Below are 12,561 nucleotides of genomic sequence, written 5' to 3' on the forward strand. Positions count from 1 at the left end.
TCTACTACCCGATTCCCAGCCCCTTCAGAACGGGGACTTAAACATTCATCTTTGTTTCTCCTGCTGCATTTAATAGTGCTGTGGGTATGTTAGACACTCAAATAGTTTCGAACAGTAAATAAAATAACCGGTATAGACCTTTTAACAGGGAAACATTTTATGGCTCTGAATAAATCATAAGTGAGAAGGTAAGGAAAAAATGCTTCTCAGCAAAATTCTTTCCCTCCTGGAGACAAAAAAGAATTTTGCTTTCCAGTGTCTATTTTGTTATGGATATGCTCTTGGAGATGCAGCTTTAAGTTTAGATGTTAGAAAAATAAATTTTTTACTTTTTTAAGCCTTGAGTGCCTCTGATTGCTCCCTGGAAAGTTATTTCCAATGTGGGCCAGATAGGAAAGCCAGGATCAATGCCAAATAGAACATAAGAGAAATGGTGAATAATACCCTTGCTGCTATAAGGTCAAAGCTCCAGCAAGATGTTTTCAATTTCCAGCGACCTTGGATCTGTGACTTGTACAGCCAATCTACAGCACAGGGAAATTTAGTTTATGTCTAAAATGGCTTGAGATTTAAGTGTACTTTAGCTAAACTTCTTGTTCAATCCTCCCTCTAACTCCTCCATCTGCAGCTGTTCATTGGGATTTGTTCAGGGACGACTCTTACCACATCTTGCTAAGTGACATACATTTGAAGGTTAATGATACAGAGCTGAGCCATCCCGCCCTGGGAGCAGATTTAGGCAGGGCAGGAGCCAAGATCTAGAAAGCTCCAGCATGGAGTCAGGGCCTCTGGAGGAACGAAGGGTGAACAGATGGATGGAAGAGGAGTCCGGGAGGACTGGGATCTCCCAGGCTGGGGTGCAACTCTGCCTGTTCGGGCAAGTGGGCATGGGTTCTCATCTCATTACCACACAGCCCACGCTCTGACTTAGGAATCCGAGATCTGGCAATCAGGGGCTCATCACCCCGTTACTTGGTGCTTCAAGGAGCAGATGACTTTACTGTCAAGAAGGACCATACAAATTGGATATAATACAATAACAGATTTTAGATACAAACATCACTGCAATTTAATACCTGAACATTTCACCAGGGCAGCGGGGGTGCTGATGAGCTCTTGCACTTGCCAAACATGCCTACTGAGCATTGATTGTGCTTGAACCCTCGGCACATGCTCTTTTAACAGCTCGCTTTAAATTCTTTCCTGCCTATGGTATTACATTGTCCACAAAAACATCAAGAATGTGACCGGCTGTCTGCGGCGTGGCCAAATTGCTTTGATTTAGTTACAGAGTAGACCTTACAGAAAGCCAAAGCTCACCCTCATTTATTCACCAGAGACATGTAAGTTTTACGGCAGGAGGTGCTGAGGCTCGTGTAACTCTAAGACTCCAAATCATGCGGTCCACGTGGTTTTTGCCCCTTTCCACCTGCCTTCACATAAAAATGTGCTGTGTCTAGAAAAAGACTACAGCAACATGTAATGCCTGCATCACATGTGCTTTGAAGGGACAGGAGAGTCATCCGTCCTTTCTGAGTCAAGGGTGATTTAGGAGATATTTTCTATGCATGCCAGGTAATGAGCATACCCTTTAATGCTTACACTCTTTCCCCTCTCAACTAGGGATTAATCTCTCCACGTTGCTGACGAAGTGGAGCCTCAGCCAGCTTACCTACGCACCCAAGGTCACCCACGTCATTCTGACATCCCCAAGACAATGCCCTTGATCATGACACTATAGACCCAGTCAGCGTGAGGACCCACCCTCTTTTTGAATTGACAGAGCCCCAGGGGGATGTTCTAACTTTCTTTATCTGGGTAGGCAATAATGCTCTTCAAATATCTTTTCTATATCTTGATACTCCTGTCATCTTGTCACCAGGAAACTGCTGGTGGAAGGTTTTGCATGATACTGAGCCCGTAGGAGCCTTATCAGTGCTTTTCAATGGTTTATAGATTCTGGATATTTTCAAGTTCTGTCTTCACTTGTGGTCTATCCAGATATTTTTGAACCAGCTAGAGAGGAGGAGTTTGGGGCAGAGACAGAAAGAAGGTAGTACTGGTATTCTTACCAAAACAAGCTAACATTTTTGTGCTTTACCGTGTATAATCCAGCATGATCCACAGTAGCACCTAAAGTGTATGGGACATGTGGTTGTGTGTTTATCCTATTTAACAGATTAAGGGATTTGGTGACAATGGGTGGACAATTTGGTGACAGCTTACGGTGTCCCGGATAAAAACCTAAGGACACTGGCCTACGACTCGATCCCAGGGTGGTCTGAGTTTTCACACAATTACCTTCACAGACTCCCTTGCTGTTCCTTCTCCAGCCATAGCAGCAGGCCAGCTTAGTCCCATAGCGACAGACCTCGGGCTGCAGCGCGGACGTGGACAGCCCATGATCCTTTGGACTGTGGGTAAAGAGTCGCATGTTAATATGGAGAACACAAAAAGGGCAACAGAGACTCTTTCCTGCCGGTAAATGAACAGGAGAGATGACAATTACCTGGTGAAATTCAATAAACCTGCCCTAAGGGCTCAATTAGATCCAGAAAGCCTGAATTTGGGGTTGCCAGCCTTCTCCAATCATGGGTGTTGTCCATTTCTCTCTTCCCCGGGGTTAAAAGAATCCGGTTACATAATCTATAAAACTAGGGCACGTGAAAGTGGCCAAGAGCTTGTCTCCAAATCCTGTCGAGCGCCAGTTTTCCAATCTGCTCTGTACAGACACAGGGGCGGTCCAGGTCTGTGTCTGCTCCAGCGCCGAGTGTGGTAATGTGACGCCGTGGCCCCGTGGCTCTGTCCCTGACAAGACTGCTGTGCGTTTACCTCATCGGCCACCTGGGAACCACCAAACTGGACTCTCCACACACCCCGGACAGTTCGGAGCTGGAAGGGCTCTAGAGAACCTCCAGCAAAGCCCTCCTGCGCCCAGATGAGGAAGCGCCAGCCCAGTGGGGTACAGCCACATCCCCAGCAGAGCCACATGTCAGGGAGTCCAGCCCAGGGTGGCTTCTCATTCCTCACTGCCTCCTCGGAACACCATTTGCTAAACTCTTTAACCGTAGAGCAGGGGTTGGCAAATGCTTTTCAGAAAGGGTCAGATGGTAAATATTGTAGGCTTTGCCATCAAGAGGGTCGAGCGGTCTCTGTCCATGCCCAAGAGCAGCTAGACGGGCAATAGCAGCCAACAGCAAACAGATGGGCATAACTGGGTTCAATAAAACTTTTATTTATGGACACCGAAACTTGAATTTAATATACTTTCCACGTGTCATGTAATATCATTCTTCCTTTGGTTTAGCTTTAACCAGTTGAAAAGGTAAAACCAGGGGCGCCTGGGTGGCTCAGTCGGTTAAGTGTCTGCCTTCGGCTCACGTCATGATCCCAGGGTCCTGGGATCGAGCCCTGCACTGGGCTCCCTGCTCAGTGGGGAGCCTGCTTCTCCCTCTCCCTCTGCCTGCTGCTCCCCCTGCTTGTGCTCTCTGTCAAATAAATGGATAGAATCTTTTAAAAAAAGGGTAAAACCAGGCTTAGCTCACTGGTCATGAAAAAACAGAGGGCCACCAGCCTTGGCCTGCAGGCCTTAGCTTGCCGACCCCTGATCCAGAGACCCGAAGGAGTGAGCCTGGCCACCAAGTGCCCCTCAGCATTCTGGGCCACGACTGGACCTCACTGCACAGTTACATACTTACTGACCTAGTTAGTAGTGGGCAGGGCTGCCACCAGCTTCTGGAAGAAAAGACTTGAGTTGTGTATTTTGTGGAGGGCTGGGATTGTTTCCTTGGGCAGATTAAATTAAACGTAAAATGGTTCCTGGGCTCTTTAACAGACAAGGGATGCACCTTTGACCATGTCCTTTCTGCTGCAGGACTGAATTCTCTGCAAGTTAATAATCCTTAGTCAAGGTTGGGAAGAGCCACAGCCTTGCAGTTCTCCCCTGCGCTCTGCCTCTCCTACCCACGTGGTTCTTCAGTTAAGAGCCACAAAGATATGGTCTGCGACATTTCATTAACTGAGAACACCAAATGCAAGGATGATTTTATTATTTAATTTTCCTTAAAGGGACCTTTTTTTTCATCTTCTGATGAAACTAATTTGGCGGATTTGTAAGTCATTTGCTCATTTATTTTTTTAAAAATTTCATTTATTTATTTGAGAGAGAGAGCACAAGCAGAGGGAGTGGGAGAGGGAGAAGGAGGCTCCCTTCTGAGCAGGGCGCCTGACGTGGGGCTCAATCCCAGGACCCCGGGATCATGACCTGAGCCGAAGGCAGATGCCTCGCCAACTGAGCCACATAGGCACCCTGCTCAACAATTTAGAACAGGGTTTTTCAACCTCTGTACGACTGACTTTTGGGCCAGAGAAATCTTTGCTGTTGGGGGCTGTCCTGTGCCTCTCAGCCAGGGTTGATGTACCAGCATCCCTGGCCTCTACCTATAGATGGCAGAAGCACCCACTCTCCAGTTGTGGCAGGCAAAAACGTCTCTAGGCACTGCCAACTGTCCCTTGTTAAGTTCTACTGCAAGTGAAACATTTATTCAGTACTTGCGATATCTCAAGTACTGTCTTAGGCACGCAGAGTGATGAAAAAGACCCAATCTTTACTCTCTTAAATTCCCAAACCATCATAAACAGATATATTGCAGCAGAGGACAGCATGGTAAGTATCATAATAATACAGTCACCTTACATAATCTAATCTGGACATTACTAACAATTCTGCAGGGGATACCGCAATCTTGACCCCGTCTGCACATAACTAACAATTCCCAAACAAGAAACTACAGACTACTGAACATAAAGTGTGTCAAGTAAGTAAGTGCTAGTCCACACAGAATGATGTACTTAAGAATCTTTGTGTAGCATTTTTAAAATGGATATAATTCACATAATAAAATGCAGTAATTTTTAGTATATTCACTATGTTATGCAACCATCGCCACTATCTAATCCCAGAACATTTCCATTCCTCCAAGAAGAAACACCATACCCATTAGCAGTTAGTCCCAATTCCCCGCCCCCCAATCCTCCAACCCCTGGTCACCACAAATCTACTTTTTGTCTCTGGATTTGTCTTTTCTGGACATTTCACAGAAATGTAATCGTACACTATGTGATCTTTTATGTCCGGTTTCTTTCACTTAATATGCTTTCAAGGTTCGTCCATGCTGTGGCATGTAATAGTGCTCCATTCCTTTCTATGGCTGAATAACCTTCCATTGTATGGATGGACCACATTTGTTTATCCAGTCATCAGTTGATGGACATTTGGGTGGTTTCCTTGTTTTGGCTCAAACGAATAATGCTGCTATGAACACTGGTGTACAAGTTTTTGTATGGACATATGTTTTCATTTCTCCCTGGTATATACCTAGGAGTGGAATTGCTAGGTCATATGGTAACCATGTTTAACTTTTTGAGGAACTGCCAGACTGCTTTCCAAGATGGCTACTCCATTTTCCATTCCTACGAGCAGTGTATAAGGGTTCCAATTTCTCCATCCTTACCAGCACTTGTTATTGTCCTTTTTTTTTTTTTATTACAGCCATTCTAGTTGGTGGGAAGTGGTATCTTACTGCAGTTTTTTTTTTAAGACTTTATTTATGGGGGCACCTGGGTGGCTCAGTCAGTTAAGCATCTGCCTTCGGCTCAGGTCATGATCTCCAGGGTCCTGGGATTGAGCCCCGCATCGGGCTCCCTGCTCAGCAGGGAGTCTGCTTCTCTCTCTCTCTCTCCCTCTACCCCTCCCCACCACTAGTTCTCTCTCTCCAATAAATAAATAAAATCTTAATTTATTTACTGGAGAGAGAGCGAGTGAACATGAGTGGGGGGGAGGGGCAGAGGGAGAGAGAGGGAGAAGCAGGCTCCCACCTGAGCAGGGAGCCCAATGCGGGGCTCAATCCCAGGACCCTGGAGATCATGACCTGAGCTGAAGGCAGATGCTTAACCGACTGAGCCACCCAGGTGCCCCCTTAATTCTGTATTTTTATAAGGAATGGGGGATTCATTTAATTAGATTTCAATCTATCAATACTTTGGAGATGACCTGCCAACTTCTTGACTATAGGTTTGCAAGGGAGGACCTTACCTATGTTCCTGATGCCCCAAGCCCCAGCTTATTCAATAGAACATGAATATGTATTGAGCACTGTGCTAGGTCCTGGAAATACAGAGATAAACATGGTGGATAGGGTCCCTGACTACGAACTTTTAGACAAGAGGGTGAGGGTAACAGAGGCACTAAACATATTCGGTCAGCTACAGAAGCTTAAAGCAAAGAAACACACTCTGGTTGAATGGATCCAAGATGTTCTCTCTGAGGGTGCACCTTTAAGTGAAATGGAAGATAAAGAGAAGTCAGCCACACAAAATGAGGGAAAGCATATTACAAGCAGAAGTCACAGAATGAGTGCAGGGTAAGAGACACCATGCTTGTGCTCGAGGAACTGATAGAAGACCACAGGAGTGGAGCAAAGGGAGGGAGATGAGCAGGTTACAGCACAAAGCATCATGTTAGTCAAGCTCAGGCTATGAAGCCTGATAGTTGAATGGTAATAGGGCAGCACAGAGGGATTTTGAGTAGGGAGGTTATCTGATAACATTTTCCCTTAGAAAAATATTATCATGGCCACAGTCTGGAAAACGGATGAGATGGAGACAGATGGAAGCAGGGATACCAGTTGGCTTGGAAGATTCTGGTCTTTTGGACTAGAGCAGTAGCAGAGGCAGTGAGGAAAAATGGATAGATTCAAGGTGGAACCAAAAGACTTGGTAATGGATTAGAGCATTCATTCATTATTTACTGAAAACCTACAACATATCAGGCATTGGGTTAGTCTCCAGAGGGTCAGCAGCAACCACGAGGAACGTAAGATCTCTGCCCTCATGGAGGTCATATTCTGGTCAATTGGATCTGGAGTGTGAGACGGATGTAAAATCAGGTAGACAGCAGTGCTGCTTTTTCTGGAATGGGGAATATGGATGGAGGACCATGTTGAGGAATAGGATAAATGAGGAGTTCTCTTAGGGACATGCTAATTTTGAGGGCTCATTAGACAGACAACCAAGAGATGTTGAATAGGAAGTTGGCTATTTAGGCCAAAAGTCCAGGAAGCAGAACTGGAGTGGGGAGTCATCTGCAGGCAGTTGGTTACTGAATCTATGGGAATGTATGTAGTGTAAGAAGAAAAGAAGGCTTAGGGCACAGCCCCAAGGAAACTAGCATGTAAGAGGTGGGCCATGGAGGAGAAAGGTCCAGAAAGAGACCCAGGCAATGCTCAGAAAGGTAAAAGGAACACCAGGTTAAGCCAAATGCAGAGTGTTTCTAGAAAAAGCAGGATCAGCTCTGATGTTGAGTAGGCTATAAAATATGATGGTTAGGACGACAGTCTCCTTCTTGAGTTTGAATCATGACCTACTATACATGAACCTGTGACTTTCAGCAAGTTACTTTGCCTTTCTATGCCTCAACTATCTCATTTGTGAAATGGGGATAAAAAGGGTATTTACTTTAAGGGTTTTTGTGACAATGGAATGATGCAATATATATAAAGGGCTTGGAGCAGTGAGTAACACAGGAAATGTTCCCTAACTCATCACTTTTAGTAGTACTAGCAGTAGGATTAAGATTGCTGTTAAATGTGTTGAATAAGGTATAAAGTTTAAAACTGCCATGGACTCATAATCAATGAAATGAATCGCAGTTTGAACTAGGTTTCTGCGTTAGTCTGAGTCCTCTGAGAAGCAGAAGCCATGAGGGGAATAAACGCGCAAGGATGTTATTACAGGAAACACCTGTGAGAGAGAGCTGGGGAAGGCTGGGAGGGCCATCGGATCACCATGCGAGGCTGACCCCGAGCAAAGCAAAGATGGAACAAAGGTCGGATGGAGGTATCCAAGGCTGCTGGGTAAGTCTAAGGAGGGCTTGGCAAAACTGAGGGGGAGTCTGGGAGCCAAAACTGACCTTCAGAGGAGAGTCGTATTTCCCACAAACAGTCCTGCCGTGGTATCCCTGCCATGCTCCTTCTGGAAGGTGGCCTGGCAGAAGCAGCCCGTGGGAGGCATGGCCTTGCTCAAATGTGGTGATGGCTTTCCAAGAGCAGAGTAGTGGGGGCCCTGGGTCAGTCACACTCCCAGCAGCTGGAAGTCTGCAAGGCACATTCTCATGGCTGCCACAGTTCCCATGTGACTTAACTTTTTAATGTATGTAGGAATCAGTTTTCACTGCAAGGGGAGCTCACTGTAGAATTTCACCTTAAAGAAAGTGACCTCAGACATCAGCCAGTTCTAACCTATCATTTTACACATGAAGAAACCAGGGCCACAAAAAAAAGACCAGGTGACTTTACATTCGTATTAGAAGTCAGGCAGGAATACAGCTGACCAAAGTATGGAAGGCGAACAGGATTTGCCACCCAAAACATGCTTCTTTGGCATAAGGATTATTTTGGGCTGATTATTTTTAAGAAACAGCAGACACAGGAGAAGCTCTGAAAACCTGAGTAGAAGTTACCCTTGTGGGGCGCCTGGGTGGCTTAGTCAGTTAAGCATCTGCCTTCGGCTCAGGTCATGATCTCAGGGTTCTGGGACTGAGCCCCAAGTCAGGTTCCCTGCTAAGCTGGGGTCTGCCTCTCCCTTTCCCTCTGTTGTCACGCACGTGCGTGCACGCTCTCTCTCAAGCAAATAAATAAAATCTTTAAAAAAAAAAAGTTATCCTTGTGTAAGAGATATTTATATTTATAAGGGAAATCTCCATATACAAGGCTGAATCTCAAGAAGCTGTTATCAGCGGTGCCTGAGTGGCTCAGTCAGTTAAGCATCTGCTCTCGGCTCAGCTCGTGATCCCAGGGTCCTGGGATCGAGCCCCACATCGGGCTCCCGGCTCAGCAGGCAGCCTGCTTCTCACTCAGCCCCTCCCCCCTACTTGTGCTTTCTCTCTCTCAAATAAATAAAATCTTTAAAAAAAAAAAAAAAAGGAAGAAGAAGCTGTTATCAATGGAGAAGGCCAGGGCTTAAACCTGTGTAACAACCTTATCCTTACTTACTGTGCTTTGCCTGGTCACCTCCCATAACCTGCTCCCCCAACCTCCAACAACATCTTTTATCTTTAGCTGGGTATTAAGGTGGTGGCTTGTGCCATTTTGAGTTACTCAGTTTTCCTGGGTATCTCCCAGGTGTACAGCAGGTATATAAGTTACTTACTTCTGTCTCGTTTTCTCCTATTAATCTTTTATTACAGGGGGATCTCAGCCAAGAACCTAGAAGGATAGAGGGAAAATTATCTTTCCTCCTCTGCACTATTCATTCATCCATCTATCCATTTTTTTCACCTAAAATGTATTAGGTAACTACACATGTCAGGCACTGTAGTAGGCACTGAGACTCTAGACATATATGAGAACAGCCCCTGCCCACAAAGAACTTACAGTCTAGGGATGCAGCTGGGCAAGTGAACAGATTATTATACTACAACTTGACAAATATCATGAAAGGAGTAAGTTCTTGGAGCTAGGGGAAGATGTAGGAGTCGTTAGGTTAGGGGTGGGTGGGTGAGGGGTTTTCTGGAGGAAATAGGGCCTGATATGAATCCTGGAGACTGGTGGGACTTACCTGGGTAAAATGGAAGGAGGCTGTTGGGTAGGGAAGGTGTTCCAGGCAGAGAAAACAGCCTGTGTCAAGGAGGGAGCCACCAAAAACCTGAGGAGTTGGTGGCCTGTAAACTAGAGTCTAGAAAGTGGTGTGTGCTTAGAGCAGGGGAGTGGGAAGGGAAGTGGGGAGGGAAGTGGAGAGAATAGAGGGGAGGAGAAGGTAGCAGGGAGATAAGCAGGGGCCACAAAGAAAAGGCCTGTGACCATGCAAAACATTTTGTCCATCCTGAAGGCTCTGGGGAGTTATAGAAGGATTTCAAGCAGTTGGAAATATCAGGGATTTTGCAAAACAAAGCAGCCTCCATAAGAGTAGGGGGAACTCAGTAAGCAACAATGTACTGAAACTTGACACCAAAAGCAAAAGCAAAAATTGACAAGTGGGACACCAAACTAAAAAAACTTCTGTACAGCAAAGGAAACCATCAACAGAATGAAAAGGCAAACTACTGAATGGGAGAAAATATTTGCTAATCATATATCTGGCAAGAGGTTAATACCCCAAATATAGAAAGAACTCATACAACTCAATAACAAAAAGACCAATCTGATTAAAAAATAGGAAGAGGATCTGAATAAACATTTCCCCAAAGACATCCAGATGGCCAACAGACACATGACAAGACGCTCAACATCACTCAACATCAGGGAAATGCAAATCAAAAACCACAATGAGATATCACCTCACACTGGGCAGAATGGCTATTATCAAAAAGACAAGAAATAACAAGTGTTGGTGAGGATGTGGAGAAAAGGGAACCTCGTGCACTGCTGATGGGAATGTAAATTGGTGCAGCCGCTGTGGAAAACAGTATGGAGGTTTCTCACAAAATTACTACCATTTGCCAGCAATCCCACTTCTGGATATTTATCCAAAGAAAATGAAGCCACTAACTTGAAAAGATACATGCATGTCCCATGTTCACTGCAGCATTATATACAATAGCCATGATCTGGAAACAACCTAAGGGTCCAATGACAGATAATGGATAAAGAAAATGTGGTATACATACACAATGGAATACTATTCAGTCATTGAAAAAAAAAAAGAGTGAAAACCTGTCATTTGGGAAAACACTGATGGACCTTGAGAGCATTATGCTAAGTGAAATAAGTCAGAGAAAGACAAATACCACATGAGCTCACTTATATGTGGAATCTAAAAAACAAAGAACAATAAAAAACAAGCTCATACATACAGAGAACAGATTGGTAGTTGCCAGAGGCAGGGAGGTGGGGGGTGGGGTGAAATGGGTGAAGGGGGTCAAAAGGTATAAACTTCCAGTTATAAAATAAGTCATAGGGATGTAATGTACAGATGGTGACTGTAGTTAACAGTACTATTTTGCATATTTGAACGTTGCTAAGAGAATAAATCTCAAAAGTTCTCATTACAAGAAAAAAATTTATAACTATGTATGGTGACAGATAGTAAGTTGACCTATTGTGATCATTTTGCAATATATACAAATATTGAATCATTATATTGTATACCTGTAACTAATATAATGTTACATGTCAGTTACACCTCAAAAAAAAAAAAAGATTATCGAAACTGTTAGATGTGAAATCACAAAAAAAAAAATTGAATCTGGTTGAAATATATTTTTTTAAAAGCCTAATTAAAAACTTTAGTGAAAGAGTCCAGGGTCCTCTGTACAGGTGGGCAAACCATTTCATATGTATTGGTCAAAGTGAATTACTTTTGATTGTAAAGAACACTGGCTGAGGGCGCCTGGGTGGCTCAGTTGGTTGGGCGACTGCCTTCGGCTCAGGTCGTGATCCTGGAGTCCCGGGATCGAGTCCCGCGTCGGGCTCCCTGCTCGGCAGGGAGTCTGCTTCTCCCTCTGACCCTCCTCCCTCTCATGCTCTCTGTCTCTCATTCTCTCTGTCTCAAATAAATGAATAAAATCTTTAAAAAAAAAAAAAAAAAAAGAACACTGGCTGGGGTTAACTAAAAGGAGAAAGTTACCAGAAGATGAAATTCATATACTGTTTGCACATTACCACAACTCTCCAGAGAAATCCTCTTTCTCGAATTTTATTGCTTTCACATGCTTGTCTTTAGGTGAAAAGGTGAAGCTGAGAAATCTGAGGTGTATCAATTTCTCCCAAGTCATCATTTTTGACATTGTACAAACTATCACTTGTAAAGCTCTCCAAAATGTTAATGACTAACACTTGGGCCACCAAAACCTTGTTAATCAAGTAAGGTTTCTTATCCACTGGAAAAAAAATCCTTCTTCAGTCACAGATGCATTTTAGGATTACAGCTTTGTTAGAAGATAACAAATTTGTTATTGAATCTAGCCTTATTTTCACTTGTTTTAAAAAAAAAAAAAAAAAAGGAAACAATCATTAAGAATCGACTCATGACTGAGAACCATAAAGTGGATTCTGATGTTTGGGCAATTACACAAACCAGAAAACAGCAGTTTGGCCCACAGCTGCTCTGTAGATGCAGTGACATGTTCTGTGCATATTTCCTAGAGAAGACCAAGTAGCTTGCAACATCGTAGGAAAAACCATCAGAGAACCATGCACGTCCATAAATGAGCAACATGCCTTTTAATTGATGGATGTGCCATCCCTGTATTCACCCAGTTTTGAGAGATGCCTCAAAGGGACAGCCACAAATGGGATTTTAGTGGTTTAATCATCAAATTCTACATCTGGTCATGAAAATGGAAAAACAGTTTAAAGGGGGGAAATCTCTGGTGGATAAAATGGCTAATAATCACTTGCTGATTTGTAGATGCCAGAAGGAAATTGATTTATTACACCAAGCATTCAGCTCTGCATTCTAAGCCTGCCAGGGTTTTTTTAATGCACATATGCAGTCATTTAAAATTATGGATAAAAAAGGAAAGTAAATACTAAAATATTTCTGTTTAAGTTGAAACAGTATCAT

The 12,561-nt window shown here is 44.0% G+C and overlaps 1 protein-coding gene across 1 annotated transcript in view; it reads right to left on the bottom strand.

Moving 5' to 3' along the window:
* Nucleotides 1-12,561, bottom strand: part of EGFL6 (EGF like domain multiple 6) — a 61,888-nt gene that overhangs the window by 38,892 nt on the left and 10,435 nt on the right. Inside the window, exon 3 of the mRNA XM_044911634.1 lies at nt 2,302-2,414. Within this exon, the coding sequence (XP_044767569.1) occupies nt 2,302-2,414 (113 nt within the window). The remainder of the gene's footprint in view (nt 1-2,301; nt 2,415-12,561) is intronic.

This window comes from Neomonachus schauinslandi, chromosome X (genome assembly GCF_002201575.2).
Source record: "Neomonachus schauinslandi chromosome X, ASM220157v2, whole genome shotgun sequence".
Lineage (NCBI taxonomy): Eukaryota > Metazoa > Chordata > Mammalia > Carnivora > Phocidae > Neomonachus > Neomonachus schauinslandi.